This window comes from Mustela nivalis (assembly GCF_964662115.1).
Source record: "Mustela nivalis genome assembly, chromosome: 3".
Lineage (NCBI taxonomy): Eukaryota > Metazoa > Chordata > Mammalia > Carnivora > Mustelidae > Mustela > Mustela nivalis.
The window spans coordinates 84860662-84877097 of NC_139022.1; the positions used below are offsets into that span (position 1 = coordinate 84860662).

Here is a 16436-nt window from a genome sequence, read left to right on the forward strand (position 1 = left end):
CGCAGCCTTGGAAAATGGATGTGCCTGGCAGGCTAAGAAAGGGAAGCGATAGAAATGTAGACCTGACGTTATAGAAGACCAATAGACTGGACAATTAATGTCCATGCCTTGAAAAACAAAAAGCAGGACAATTATCGCTTAGGGAAACATTAATTTTGATTGGAACCTGGATTGGAAAAAAGTTTGTAAAACATCTTCCAAACAATTGAGGAAATTAGAATATGCACAGCACATTACATGTTAATTGTCTTAATGTGATAAAGATCATGGTTATTTAGGAAAATGAATACTTAGGCGATGCATGATGAACTATTTTTTTAAACATTTTTTTTTTAAGATTTTAGTTATTTATTTGACAAAGATCACAAGTAGGCAGAGAGGCAGGCAGAGAGAGAGAAGGAAGCAGGCTCCCCACTGAGCAGAGAGAGCCCGGTGCGGGGCTGATCCCAGGACCCTGGGATCATGACCCCTGCCGAAGGCAGAGGTCTTAACCCACTGAGCCACCCAGGCGCCCCCATGATGAAGTATTTTAAGGTGACATTGTCTTGAAATTTAAAATTACTTTGAAATGGCTCTGAAAAAGAAAAATATATTCACACGCGTGTATGTGTTCCTGACACACATACTTTTTTTCTTTACACCTATAATTTAATACTTACCTACAGAAGTACCTAGAACTATGTCACCTAACAGAAAAAAAATCCTTTTCTATATCCTTGCTTATTTATAGAAGTCATTCAAATATTTATATACAGAAAAAATATTAAGTTTCAAAAAGGCTTTTTAAAGACCCCATTTCCAACAAAATTAAAAAATCACCAACATGAAGATGTTTGATGAAAACTTTGAAAAGAAACCTAGTACTTAGAAAATAAGCAGTTAAATAATCTCCATATCAAGGACCACAAAAAAATTATAATGACCAGGAATAGATAAAAAGGAGGTCTTCAGAAACAAGCTATCTCAAAGAAAATGTCAAATGATTTTATCACCAAAATACATTGAGCATTTAACTTAAACTAGAAAAAGATGTTGAGCTAAAACTATAAAATAAAGGTGGTAGGAATGTAATATCAAAACTGATTCTTTCAAAATACAAAAAAACAAAAACAAAAAACCCTCCACACAAGCCTGGGTAGAAAATAAAAGTATTCAATATCAGGACTGAGAGACAAAATATAACTACACAACTATGACTTTAAAAATCTAGATGAGGGACGCCTGGGTGGCTCAGTTGGTTAAGCAGCTGCCTTCGGCTCAGGTCATGATCCCGGCGTCCTGGGATCGAGTCCCACATCGGGCTCCTTGCTCGGCAGGGAGCCTGCTTCTCCCTCTGCCTCTGCCTGCCATTCTGTCTGCCTGTGCTTACTTGCTTTCCCTCACCCTCTCTCTGACAAATAAATAAAATATTAAAAAAAAAAATCTAGATGAGATTATTTCCTTTTAGTAGAGGGGGGATAATTCCTAAAAAACACCAAACGACAATGAAAACATACCAATTTAAGCAGATCCAGGCCAAATGATTGTAAAGTTTAAAATTTTTTAAAGATTTTTTTTTAAGATTTTATTTATTTATTTGAGAGAGATCACAAGCAGGCAGAGAGGCAGGCAGAGAGGAGGAAGCAGGCTCCCTGCTGAGCAGAGAGCCTGATGCAGGGCTCGATCCCAGGACTCCGAGTTCATGACCTGAGCCGAAGGCAGAGGCTTAACCCGCTGAGCCACCCAGGCGCCCCTAAAATTTTTTAAAGATTTTATTTATTTAAGAGAGTGAGACAGAGATCAAAAGCTGGGGAAGGGGTAGAGGGAGAAGCAGGCACTCTACTGAGCAGGGAGCCTGATGCAGAACTCAATCACAGGACCCTGGGATCATGACCTGAGCGGAATGGCAGACGCTTGACCGACTGAGCCACCATGGTACCCCCTAATTAAGCTAGTTTCAAATGAATTAATAAGGTTTTCAAAGTATGTGATATAAAAATGGAAACCTCTATAATCCACCCAAAAGCTAGTAAAATAAAAGAAAAACTAGAAAACCATACCAACAACAAAAACTAGGTCAGTTTCCCAAGTAAGGTGCAAAATTTTCTAGAAGAAACACATTAAATCTATGTACCATGAGCAAGAATTCATTTGATTTGAATAATACTCTAATGTGGAAAATTATACTATATTAATAATCCTAATAAACTGAAAAAGTAAATGAATTTCCACAGCCCTGCCAATTAACAACTCAAAACAGAAATAGAAAAATACATAAAATAGGAAGACTACTTAAAGCCTAACAACAAGAATATTAAATGATAAAAAACACTTGAGATGTCTAATCCAGAAACAAGACAGATTTCTCTATTATGATTATGTTGGAGATTCTAATACAATAAATACCATAAACATTGAAAAAAAAAGTTTTAGATTTAAGGTTTTCTACTCCATTAAAAACAAATTGATTAAAAAAAATTAAAAAAGAAATGAGTAAGAATACTGATGCCAGCTAGATAAGAAAAAACTAGCAATAAAAAGATGGGGAATTAGGTTCCATTCACAATACAACAAAAAACCACAAACCCAGCAATAAACTTGACAAGAAAAGTGCTTCAATTATATAATTAAAATTCTAAGTCAATTGGAGAGCATGCAACAATCCTTGGAGAAAAAAATGCTTCTGAATGGGAAGACAGGTCTATTCAAAACCTCAAAGCTTTTCTGTAACTGGACCCAACTTTATAAAGTTCTTAGGTTTGAAATTGCCCCCAAATATCTGAAAAATAGTGCTAGCTTCATCTTAGCAGATAACGTAATACTTTTATTTTATCACATGAAAAAGCAAGTAGAAATAAGTAGATCAGGAAATGATGAGCATTGTTTCAATTCAGGTTGACAAGGATAATTTTGATCATGTGGTATGACATAAAAGGGCACCTATCAGAGCCCTACCTTATACCATATACAAAAAGTGTGAGGGATTATAAATGGGTAAATTTTAGAATTTTAGAAGATGCTCAGTTTTGAGATGGAGTTGACCTTAGGACTGAGAATCCAAAAGCAACTACAGAAAAAAAAAAAGGAAATTTGATAATACAAAAACTTAAAAGTGTGTGCATGACAAAAAGCATAAACAGTCAAAAGATAATGATAAAATGGGAAAACCTCGCATACTGATAAGTTCTCAACAAAAATTTATTCAACTAGTCATCAAAATTATAAATTACAACAGCACACTAGATTGATTATTTTTTGCCAAGTTTGCAGAAACTAGAGAATTGTTGCCTTCAGTTCTGACAAGGACACAGAGAAATCCAGCACTTTTGTACACTGCTGAGGACACTGAGAAAAGTATCTGCCAAAATTTAGTACATACATATTCTGGAGAACACAGTGTACAGAAAGGAAAGTATGTTATTTAATGATAACAAAGACATTTGTCTATAGTAGCAAAAAACAATGTGAAGGTCAACAGCAGAATGAATATACTGTAGTATACCCTTACTATGGAATGTAATGCCCAAATACAGGTAAGGCCTATCCATGTTAAAAGGAATTACTTATATATAGCATGATTCCATTTCTTAGAAATCCCTATAACAATTTATATGCGCGTCTGTGTTTATAAAAGAGGCATCGAAGGATCTATCCCAAACTGTTGATACCTTCAGATGGATAGAATTGAGCTGTAGAAGTGGGGGGTAAGGAGTAAATCAACTTTTTAAGATACTTTATGCTTTGAGGATCTACTTTTATTTGATCAACAATGAAAAAGTATGTTTAAAATACAAAGTTCTTATTTCTGCAGGTGAAAAAAATGATACAAAAGTCGATAATTTAAGAAATAGTGGTAGAAATAAGAACTTCTTGGAATTATGGCAGCAACCACCGGAAGAAACAGAAAATAGGGAGGGGAGTGTCTAAAGGTGAGGTGGCAGGCTTTTAAGCCGACAGAAGCTGCATATTCTCCAAGATGACAGGGCTTATAGGGCTGTACATATGCCCTACAAAGGGCTTTAAATGCCTTCATGACCAAAGTAATCCGTATTAAGAAAGCAAAAGCCATATACATAAAACAAGAACCACACAAATGACAATTATATATGTAGGTTGGGTCCCAATAAACTGAAAGCACTTTTTATACTCCCCACCATACCTTTAACACAACTTTTAGGTTATCCTCAAGTAGGAAAGTAGCGACATTTGAATGAGTTAAGGTATAAGTAAAAAGGACCACAAACTTTATTAAAAGTCAGTAAAGATAACATATAGTATGTACAGATGGCACATGGTGCCAATTTTATTTGCAGTTATTATAGTACTCCAACTCATGTTTACAGGTTACACCTTTGCCACAGCCTTGGCTAAATCTTGAACTAGTGCAGAATTTAGCTGTGCCAGCGTGCTGATCTTTGCGTGCTTAGATGTGGCATACTTGTTCTTGATGGTCTGGAAGAGAAAAGCATAGTAGTTAATGAAGTCAAAGAGGAAAACATTGTAAGATCCAGTGATGCAGAAACTCAAAACATCAAATACTTAAAAATATGCTATGCATTGAGGCGCCTGGTTAAGCATCTAACTCTTGGTTTTGGTTCAGGTCATGATCTCAGGGTTGTGAGACCAAGTACGGCACTGGGCTACACACTGGGAATGGAGCCTGGTTAAGAAGATTCTTTCTCTCCCGGGACGCCTGGGTGGCTCAGTTGGTTAACCAGCTGCATTCGGCTCAGGTCATGATCCCAGGGTCCTGGGATCGAGTCCCACATCAGGCTCCTGGGATCGAGTCCCACATCAGGCTCCTTGCTCGGCAGGGAGCCTGCTTCTCCCTCTGCCTCTGCCTCTGCCTGCCTCTTTGTCTGCCTGTGCTTGCTTGCTCTCTCTCCCTCTGTCTCTGACAAATAAATAAATAAAATCTTAAAAAAAAAAAGATTATCTCTCTCCCATAAAATAAGATGAAATCAGAGATGGAAACAAACTGTAAGAGATTCTGAATTCTAGGAAACAAACTGGGGGTTGCTGGAGGGGAGGTGGGTAGGGAAATGGGGAACTAGGTGATGGGTATTAAGAAAGGCACATGACATAATGAGCCCTGGATGTTACATACTACTGATCCATCACTGAATTCAACCTCTGAAACTAATACAATATATATAAATTAACTGAAATTTTTTTTAAGATTTTATTTTTATTTATTTATTTTTTAAGATTTTATTTATTTACTTGACAGAGAGAGAGACAGCAAGAGAAGGAACACAAGCAGTGGGGGGTGGGAGAGGGAGAAGCAGGCTTCCTTCTGAGCAGGGAGCCTGACATGGGGCTTGATCCCAGGACTCTGGGATCATGACCGGAGCGGAAGGCAGACGCTCAACAACTGAGCCATCCAGGTGCCCCAAACATTTTATTTATTTAACAGACAGAGATCACAAGTAGGCAGAGAGGCAGGCAGAGAGAGTTGGGGGAAAGCAGCCTCCCCGCAGAGCAGAGAGCCCGATATGGGGCTCTATCCCAGGACCCTGGGATCATGACTGGAGCTGAAGGCAGAGGCTTTAACCCACTTAGCCACCCAGGTACCCCTAAATTAACTGAATTTAAATTAAAAAAAAAAAAAAATTCTCTCCTTCTGTACCCACCACCACCTCCCATCTCTCACTCACACACACAAAATAAAAAAGGAAAAATAAGCCATGCATTTACAGACATGAAATCTTAAGTATTTTCATTCTGTACCCTCCCACATCCCCTTCAACATCTTACAGTATCCCTGACTTACCATGTGCTTTGTAAGTCCACGATTCACCATGACTATATTCTTAGCTAGGTGTTGCATAACACTTAGAAGGGATTCTTCAGTGTATGATAGATAATGCTGTAGAGTTGGTGTCTATGGCAACAAAAGCTAATGTTAGAAATGCTCATCAATAATGGTTTTCATAATATTTCTGTATCTTAGTCAAGAGTAGAGTAGGAAGAGATTCCTTAGGACTGATTATAACAAATTTAAGATAAATTTAAGATGCCTTCCTCCCCAAACACTCTTCTTTCATGCTTCTCTAGGATCCTATACTTAAATCTATTATACACATGTGCTCACCTTTGACACCAATATTCTCATGCATAGTTCTACTCCTAGGGCATAGGGTAGCATATGACACATAGGAGAAATATTTGGTGAATCAATGAATATGAATGAACTTTCTAGCATGTCATTTCACCGGAGTGTCTTCATTTATATCAAAAGATGAAATTAGGTAATGAAGTGGGAGTATCTTATGAACACATGGCAAACAAAATATCACTTTTAATCATTCTCTCAGTAGATGCTATAATTTTAGAAACCATTAGGATAGTCCTTTAATGTAAAAAGTCCAGTATTCATACAAACATCACTTATAATTAAAAAACTCAGGGTAACCTAAGTCTTTGTGACAGAGCTTACCCATTCACCGTTATCAAGAATTTTCAGTGCTAAGCAAAAAGCTCCTGCTGCAATCTGAGAAGGAGGAAAGTGCACCATATCGTAGTCCAACATAGTTAGTTCCATCAGGTATTTGGCCAAAGTATGTTGCTCAACATCAACCTGAAACAAAACCCACAGGTCTCTCAACTTCCGTTAGAGAATTCTGTACTGGCAATAAGCAGTATGCCTGTAACTATAATCACAAATGTTTGTCTGTTAACTCTCAAATGCAACTCCCCATGGAAGGCCTTAATGAAAATTGGAAATAAAGAACATTATATCTTCTTCATACAGATTTATAAGTCAGCTGAATTAGATCTACTTGGTTAGCAATATTTCATCATGTACCATACTAAAGGTTACCAAAGAGAACTGTACCTCTCCGATCTTAGATGCTCTCCGAAGGAAATGCAGGGGTAGAGGGCGGCCCAGACCAAAATTTAAAGATCTTAGAATCTTCATTTCCATCTGTCTGATTTGGTGCTTAGTATAAGTGTTGTCAGTCACAAAGGCAAAGTCACCAATTTCTGGAGGGTACATTTCTTCATATTTGCTTGCAATAAACATGGCAGTGACACCAACCAGCTGCAGCATCTTCTTGGGCACACAATTATTCTGCAATGGGAATTCCAACTGGATGAACAACTAATACATACTTGAAAAAGGAGACAAGAGAGCTATGAAGGGAACATGGGAAAAACACTCTCACAGCAAAATCTGAATGCACTACCCCAAAACAGATGTTAGCTGAAAAATACTTTTTTTTTCTTCTTAATTTTATTTATTTGAGAGAGAGAAAGAGAGCATGAGCATGGGGGGAGGGTTAGAGGGAAAGGAAGAAGCAGACTCCCCACTAAGCAAGAAGCCCAATGCCAGGCTTGATCCCAGAACCCTAAGATCATGACCTGAGCCGAAGGCAACCAGGCACCCCTGAAAAAGTCTGTTTCTTATGACTCTGCTAGGACCCTAAAGGGAGAATCCTCAATTACTGAATTATGCTCACCTGCATGAACCGATCAATAATGGAAACAGTCATGTACATGGTCTCCTGAAGTAACCTGAACTTCATCTGAACCTGTACTAGCCAGTCAATAAGGATAGCTCTCATGTTTCCAGTGACTTCACGACCCAGTAGGTATTTTGGTCTGATGGCTTGCTCTTCCTGCAAAAGAATGCTGATTATCCTTTAGAAGCAAGACTCCATGTGACATTTCTGTCCACAAATCTTAGTCACCACAGAACAGTAATGGAGAGTTCAGAATCTCTAACAGTCTTCAACTTAATTATTCATACAGTCACTACATAAAGCTGTCACTGAGGAAGAAAGCCAACATTAAATAGGACAGTTTGACAGGTTTTTCATTTTGTACAGATTTCACTATGTTCAACCTACCATCACTGCTACTTGCCTACACTTTGTACCCATTTCATCCCAGACAAAGATATCATGCCATCATCTCATCTTTTCACTTATGACTCTAAATCCAGAACCTGAGCTGTGTGAAGCAGAGAAAACCAGCAGCAGCTACTTTCCAGATCAGCTGGAACCTATGTGCTACCCACTTTCCCACTCTAGGATTTAAACCCCCAAAACACCATAGGGAAAAATAATGAATCATCAAGGACCAGCACATGCACCTGCTAAACCCACTCAGCCAAAGTTATAATTTTATTAAAAAGAAGGGAGAAAAAACCCAAAGTGGAAGGCTGGTCCTAGCAAGGATGTTTCTATAGGACAATCCTCTAGAAAATGGATGCCCAAAGAGAACGCATTATTAACAAACGACTGGGCAAATCTGGTCGTATACAGCTTGTTTGTATACAGAACGCTACCTTGTCTTGAGGTGGGGGACTAATGCCACTAATAGAAAGTTTCAGAAGTGATATGAAATGAAAGAAAACCAAAAACTTCGAGTATACCCTCTTGGACACAAAGAACAATTTCCCTGGTATCACATGCACATTAGCCACATTGACGCAAAATGCTTTGTGTTGCTGCTGGTTATAATTTTTCAGCATTTTCTCCATTACCATCCATCTCCTGCCTCTAATCCTCAAACTCTTGAGCCTGGGACTTGCCCACTCCTAACTGTGATAGACATAAATATATCATTCAACCTATGGACATTCGTTAGAGTTACGGTTATTATCCACTGTCACTTTGTACTTTACCTGTTCAAATGGCAAATACAGATGTCCTTGGCTTGGTTAGTGACTTGATTTTTTAGTGTATGTACTGCTGAAGCGAGCACAGTGACTTGATTTTTGCTACTCCATGAAGGAGAATTTGAAATGGAATCTACTGTTAAGAAATACTGTTCACATCCTGCTTGAATTATTATAAACTTTCAGTGGAAAAAACGTCTTTAATCAAGCTAAATGCAGTTAAAAAAAAAAAAGATTCTAAAAACAATACAGACCTCAAGTTGTCTCAAATAAGCATAAATATCTTTCACATATTCACTACAAAGGTTTGGATCAGCTCCATCTTCGGCATCCACATCATTCACTGCAAGAATTACATCAGAGAATGCCTGACACAGATATTCTTCTGCAGGGGCACATCCAGATGTTTCCATTGGGCTTGGAGAGGGAGTATCAACCTTGAAACAGAAAGACTTTTTGAAATAATAGCAAAGAGAAGCATACAATCTGGAAATGAAGGCCCAATTATTGGTACTAACTCAAGAGACCAACTGTTAAATAGACATATAATTCATAATTCATTTTCTTAAAGGAAAAGTATCTTTTTTTCAAATTTATTCAATCTCTCCTTAGGACATGACTAATACCAAAAAAAAGCAAAAAGCCAAAACAGACCGAGAGTTTTAAGTTAGCAGAACCCAAACCGACAGGTAAAACAGAGAAAAAGCAAACAAAATCACATTCTAGACTTTCCTCCAAAGGAAATGAGTAAACAATCTGTTTATTAGGATCAGGATCATGTGAAGTCTACCCAAATGAATGACAGTCTGTAGTCTTTATATCAAAACATGGACTGCTTCTCACTGCCCAGGAAAACACAAGTTCTGTTCTGACTACTTAGGATTAACAAAGTTCATTACTTTTTAAAAAGTTTTTATTTATTTATTTGTCAGAGAGAGAGAGAGAGAGCACAAGCAGGGGTAGTATAGGCAAAGGCAGAGGGAGAAGCAGGCTCTCCACTGAGCAAGGAGCCCGGATATGGAACTCCATCCCAACACCCTCGAATCATGATCGGAGCTGAAGGCAGACGCTTAACCACTCAGGCATCCCTAGTTAGTTATTATTATTAGCCATTTCTTTCAAACTCTAGCTATCCTTTTGTTCAAATATTTATTGGCATTTTTTTCTAGTCAAGCTCTATGCTAGACACCGCCCTTTTTTTAAGATTTTTATTTATTTATTTATAGACACTGCCTTTATAGTGTCCTCAAACGGCTTTGAATATAGGAGACAGAAGTAAATGAAATGAGACTGATCCTAGGAACAAGGGTGAGGGTAAGTTAGGCAGTTTCAGGAGTTGATGGTTGAGCTGCTTTGAAGGATGAAAAGGTAACTAAAAGAATAAGAGAAGGGCTTTTCTTATTAAGTGGGAGAGCAAAGTCAAGGATCAGTATGGGACTTTCAAGGAATTCTCTTGTAGACGGTATGGCCAATTAAGAGACACTGCATGCTCCAGGTTTTGTATGTTATGTTCAGAATGTCAATACTAAAGCAATAGCCTAAAATCTCCTACTCTTCGATATAAGGAATTGGACTGAAAGATTTTACAGATCATTTTTCTCAACTGGTTTTAACTATTATTTGTTTTCTAATTTAAAGATGTAATTGCCTTTATTAAGTGATTCGTGAAGTGGGCATCAACCTATCTACCAAGTAGAGATACTCCTTAACTATGTTTTAGTTTACTTTTCTTTTAAGATTTTATTTATTTGGGGGGCCTGGGTGGCTCAGTGGGTTAAGCCGCTGCCTTCGGCTCAGGTCATGATCCCAGTGTCCTGGGATCAAGCCCCGCATCAGGCTCTCTGCTCAGCAGGGAGCTTGCTTCCTCCTCTCTCTCTGCCTGCCTCTCTGCCTGCTTGTCATCTCTCTCTGTCAAATGAGTAAATAAAATCTTTAAAAAAAAAAATGATTTTATTTATTTGTTTGTTTGTTTGAGAGAGAGCTAGAGTGAGAGAGCACAAGCAGCAGGGGAACAACAGAGGGAGAGGAAGCAGGCTCCTCCCTGAGCAGGGAGCCTGACAAGGGGCTCCATCCCAGGATCCTGGGATCAGGACTTGAGCTGAAGGCAGATGCTTAATGGACAGAGCCACCCAGGCACCCCCTTAACTACATTTTAAAAATTAGAGCTTCATCAAATGAGCTCATTGTAATTTCAGCAAAGGAGCCCCTTTTAGTGCCCTGTTTCTCCTTCACAGGAGTGGATACACTAATGTAATTGATATTTAATAAGTTCTTAAGTTTTAGTTTTGAGGCTGTTAAACTCATCTACTCTCTGAAAAGCTACATTTTCTTTCCCTGTTACACCTTTATCTATTCCACTGTTACAGGGTTATTAATTACTCAGTGGCCACATTAGGGAGTAAAAGGATTCAAGATAATCTGTGTCAGTCAAGGAATTTTGGTCTGATGGCATGTACCAAAGACTGCAAAATCTTCAGTCCGTGCAGCTCTCACTTAATACCATTCACAGGGGGTAAAGGGCAGTGTAACAAAATGCTGAAGAGCCTAGATTCTGCAGCCATATGGCCTGGGTTTACATCCACAGATGCCACTGATGAGATGGGCGACTCTAGAAAAATTACTTAACACTTCTCTAAGCCTTATCTAAAGGGTAGAGGTATTAATACAAGTGAGAGAGTCCATGTGAAGAATATGCCACTTAAAAGCCCTTCAAGTGCAGAGCGGAGACCACCTCCTGCCAAATACTCTATAAACATTACTAGTATCACTATTTGTTCGAATGCTATTATCCCATGGGTTATTAAACGAGGGGAAAGAGACACCCAACAGACCGGATGGAGAAAGGCAAAGTAAGTTTACCAAAATAGGCTCAGGCGAAAGTTTTTCTTCTTTAACGGGCTCAGGTTCTGGCTCAGGTTCTGGCTCGGGTTCTGGCACAGGCTCGGGTGCCTTCTCCAGAGGTTTAGGTAATTTTTTAGCAATAACTTTTCCAGGAACCAAAGTTTTTGCTTCCTGTGGATGAAAGGACGGGAAATGAAATGTTTCTCCACCACAGGTCCTTGTTGTAGGGCGGTCTCTTAGGGAGAGAGAAGTCGGCTCAGGAAGATAGTTACCTTTTTCAGAGGCAGTTTGGCCTGTGGTTGTTCGCTGACTTTGTTACCAATGTCTCCGAGGGCTGTTCTCGGCCTCAGCCCGGGCTTGGAGGCCGCAGTCGTGGCCAGAGGCACGCGCTTTGCGCCAGCCATGCTGATCTTCGCCTTATTTTCCACATTAACTTTTGCGTTCTGAAAGAACCAAGACCGCTTTGAGAGCCGGCCCGCCCACGTTAGAGTTAAGTCAAGGGTCAGGGAAAGTGGGGCGGGGCAAGAGAGAGGCTTCTCAGAATAAACGCTGGCTGCAACAAATGGGTTCCCAAGGGACACTGGGGTTCCAGGATCTACGCTTCGGCTGTGACAAGCCCATTTATTTCTTCCCAGAACCTCCTCACTCCCCTATTGAGGGGCTGCCTGTGTAGTCCCCGGCGACTCTGAAATATTTTAATTTACATTTGAAAGGAAATCGGAAAAGCCTCCAACCGCAGGCACCTTCTCTCCGGGAAGGGGGCTCCGCGGCTGCTGGGAGCTCACTCAGGGGCCCTCTACCATGTTTTAAAAGAGGTTTCCCGTCGACCCTCCACCACCCTCCCTCCTCGCGCCGAACATCTATCCCAGAACAGCCCCGTTCTCTCCCTCTCTCCCTCGGACCCCCAAAGGCCCCCACCGTGCCAGGGGCCCACCGATCCCCCATCCTCCTTCCCAAACCGATGCCCTAGTCCACTCGGGGAGTGTTGGGGGGGGGGGCGGGAGGGAGGGCTCCGGTAGAGGACAGAGGACGAGAAGCCACGCAGCGCCGTCCGCAGCAGCTCACCCTGGTGACCCGGAGCGCCATGGCTTCTTCTTCACCAGGCAGCAGCTCAGTGGGGAGAAGCAGAGCTCGGGAGTCACCAACCAGCCGGGGACCTGAACCCCGCGCAGCTCAACAGCCGTTCCTCCGCAGCACGCCGGGAGGAGCCGGGCCCGGCCGCAGGTTTAAACCCCGCACTGCTCCCTCCTTATTGGTCTGTTCGTGGCACTCGCTCCCTTCCCATTGGCGGCTGCCCGTTCCTCCGAGAATGCGTTTCCCGGGCGACCCCGCGGAGACGTTCGAGAGCGGGCGGGGCCAGGCCTTCGCTCCTGGGCAGCTGCGCTGCCACCTGGGGAGGAGAGCTGGAGGTGCGCCGCCCACCTGGAAGGGAGAGCTTGGGCGCCGGGGGAGCTAACCTGGAGGACGGCTGGTGTCCCTACCATGAGTGACAGTGAAGCAGCCTGATTTTGAGACCGGAGAAGCAGTTCCGGCTCTAGTCCCACTTACTGTTACACACTTTCCTTTTTGCGGCGGCGTGTGGTACATTTCCATGTCATTATCCAGCAGCCCTCTAGGTGAAGGACCTGAAGCTGAGAGAGGTTTAGAGTGACTTTCCCAGAGCTACAAATTAGTAAATGGGAAATAAACTTCGGTTATTTTTGGATCCCTGATGTTTTCACAACACTGTCTCTTAAGAATATTGTCAATTTCAGGGCGCCTGGGTGGCTAAGTGGGTTAAAGCCTTTGCCTTCGGCTCAGATCTTGGTCCCAGCGTCCTGGGATCGAGTCCCATATCGGGCTCTCTGCTCAGCAGGGAGCCTGCTTCCCTCTCTCTCTCTGCTGCCTCTCTTGCCTATTTGTGATCTCTGTTAAATAAAATCATAAAAAAAAAAATTTCAATTTCTTAATCTGCCAGATTGCTTTAATCGAATTTCTTCCCAAAGCCAATCTTTTGTTTTAGCTTTGTATTTGAAAATAATTTCGGGGCGCCTGGGTGACTCAGTCAGTTAAGCAGCTGCCTTCAGCTTGATCCCAGCCTCCTGGGATCCAGCCCCATGTTGGGCTCCCTGCTCAGTGGAGAACCTGTTTCTCCCTCTCCCCCTGCCTGCCTCTCTGTCTACTTGTGTTCTGTCTGTCAAATAAATAAAATCTTAAGAAAAAAAAAAAAAGGATTTCAAATTTAGGGAAGTTGCAAAAAATATTACAAGGAACACATGTATACCTTTTGCCCAGATTCAAGTATACTTAACATATTACCTCATTTGCTTTATCATTTACTTCTCTCCTTCTGTATGTAGATCTATGTCTAACTGTACATAAAAATTTTCTTCCTAAACATGGGAGGGTAAATTATATATATTTATGGCCCTTGATCCCTTCTTTGGTGTGTATTTCCTAAGGAAAAAGTATATTCTCCTACATAACCATAATAGTTATTAACTTCTTAACTTCATATTATTAAATATTTCATGCAGTCTAGTTTATCTTTCAGTTTTGTCAATTGATCTAGTAAGGTCCCTTATAGTATTTTCCCTACTCCAGGACGGGATGCAGTCTAGGGCAAGATGTTACATTTAGCTTCCTTTTTTTTTTTTTTATTTTTATTTTTTTAAAGAATTTTTATTTATTTATCAGAGAGAGAGAGGGCGAGAGAGCAAGCACAGGCAGACAGAATGGCAAGCAGAGGCAGAGGGAGAAGCAGGCTCCCTGCCAAGCAAGGAGCCCGATGCGGGACTCGATCCCAGGACGCTGGGATCATGACCTGAGCCGAAGGCAGCTGCTTAACCAACTGAGCCACCCAGGCGTCCCGTCCTTTAATCTGGAATACTTCCCTCAGCTTCTCCTACAATGCACAGGATAGCTCCCACCCTCCCAAGTACATGCCAATAATTAACCAGCCCAAAATATCAATATTCTGGAGGTGCCAAATTTGAGAAATCTTGCCAACTATGTACATACCTATAGACTCATTTCTATTTAGTATACTAGTTTTTTTTTTTTTAAGATTTTATTTATTTCTCAGAGTGAGCACAGGCAGAGCACAGGCAGACAGAGTGGCAGGAAGAGGCAGAGGAAGAAGCAGCCTTCCTGCTGAGCAAAGAACCCGATGCAGGACTCGATCCCAGTACCCTGAGATCATGACCTGAGCCGAAGGCAGAGGCCTAACTCACCAAGCCACCCAGGCGTCCCACAGTATACTAGTTTTGATGTTTAACTAGCCTAAGTATCATGGATCACCTCCTTTCTTTATGATACTTAAAAATTGGGGCACCTGGGTGGCTCAGTGGGTTAAGCATCTGCCTTTGGCTCACATCATGACCCCAGGGTCCTGGGATCTAGCTCCATGTTAGGCTCCACACTCAGTGGAGAGCCTGCTTTTCTCTCTCTCACTGCTGCTCCCCCTGCTTGTGTTCTCTCTCTCTCTCTCTGTCAGATAAATAAATAAACATTTAAAAAAACAAAGCAAAACAAAACCTTGTGTGACTTTCTCCTCAGAGAACTGTTCAATGTGAAGTCAATGAACTCAGTGTTCTCTCCTCTGGCCAAGTTAATAGGGCTGACTACATGCCAGGCCCTGTTCTAAGTGCTAGGAATACAGCTCTGAATGAAACAGAGAAGATCTTCACTTTCACAAACCTTATATTCCAGTAGGAGAAAGGAGAAATGAAACAAGTAAACAAGTAAGTGAAGTTAAAAAAAAAAAGAGAGAGAAAGAAAGAAAGAAAGAGGCCAGATACTAGTCAGGGCTAGACAGAGAATTAAAAGAAGTGATGTAGAGTAACTTGGTGCTCAGAGATAATCTAAGAAGGTGATGTTAACTCCTAGGTTAAGCCGAGGCGTAAATGACAAGAAAGAGAACATTATAGATAGAAGATATAGCCTGTGAAAACCCAGTGATAGGAATGAGTTTGTCATGTTCAGAAAAGCCAGTATGGCTAGAGTATAGGGGACAGAGTAGAAGTGAGATTGAAGAAATTGGAAAGAATAAATTTATACAAGTCCTTGTAAACCCAGGGGTTTGAGTCTGGGCTATGTAAGTACCTTGGAAGGCTTTAGAGGGTTTCAAGCCAAGGTGGCATAATCCATCTTTCAAAAAGATTACCTTAGTTACTGTGGAGAGAATAGGTGGGAAGGAGGAGGAAGGAGAAGAGCAGCAAGAGGAGCCATAAGAGGCTATTGTAACTGGCCAGGCGAAAGATGATGGCTTGGATGGTGCTAGGAGCGCTACATAGAAAGGGATGGCTTCTGGATAAATTTTGGAGGTAGATTTGCTGGGTCTTGATGGCTTGCCTACTTGGGAGTGAGAGAAAATGGAATCAAGGATAACTCCCAGGTTTGGGCCTGAGTCACTGAAACAGAAAGACTTAGAGATGAGCAGCTTTTAGTGGGTAGCAGGTTATGGGTAGGAGATTAAGAATTCTGCTGTATTTGGAATGTTTAAAGATAGGCAGGAGAAGAGGTCCACTAGACAGGCTCAGGGTGTGAGCTAGATGGCTGTAGATGGTATTTAAATCCTGACATGGAAGAGATCATCTAGAGAAGGAATGAAAAGAAGCCTACATGCCAGGAGCAAGCCCTGGGGGCCTCTGTATTTAAAGATTGAACAAAATGGCAGAAGCCAGTTAAGAAAATTGGGCAATAAGATCAGAGAGGCAGAAGATCAAACAGTGATGTCTCAGAGAAGAGAAGGTGATGGATGTTTCACTGAGGGATCAGTGATTTACTGGGACCGACTAAATATAAATATTGTCTATTTCTTCCCAAAGACAGTAAAGGGATTTAAAAAAAATGCACAACTCTCAAAATAAAATAAAATAATAAAAATAAATAAAAAATGCACAACTCTCAAGGATAGGTGAGGATACACTAAAGACATTTTAGAAGCAGAAAAGCCAATTGAAAAGTAGTAATAGAAGGAGCTGTCTGCTCAAGAAAGTTGAAATCTAAG

General features: G+C 41.0%; 1 protein-coding gene across 1 annotated transcript; it reads right to left on the reverse strand.

Annotated features, from left to right (window-relative positions):
• Positions 1-3159: 3159 nt before the first annotated feature.
• Positions 3160-12727, reverse strand: CCNB1 (cyclin B1). The gene is made up of 9 exons (XM_082722975.1): positions 12512-12727; positions 11719-11889; positions 11465-11617; positions 8860-9042; positions 7443-7601; positions 6818-7054; positions 6419-6559; positions 5753-5863; positions 3160-4431 (listed from the first exon to the last, which is right to left on the reverse strand). The coding sequence occupies exons 1-9, from the start codon at positions 12530-12532 to the stop codon at positions 4324-4326; spliced, it is 1284 nt and encodes a 427-aa protein (XP_082579101.1). The 5' UTR covers positions 12533-12727; the 3' UTR covers positions 3160-4323.
• Positions 12728-16436: the final 3709 nt, after the last annotated feature.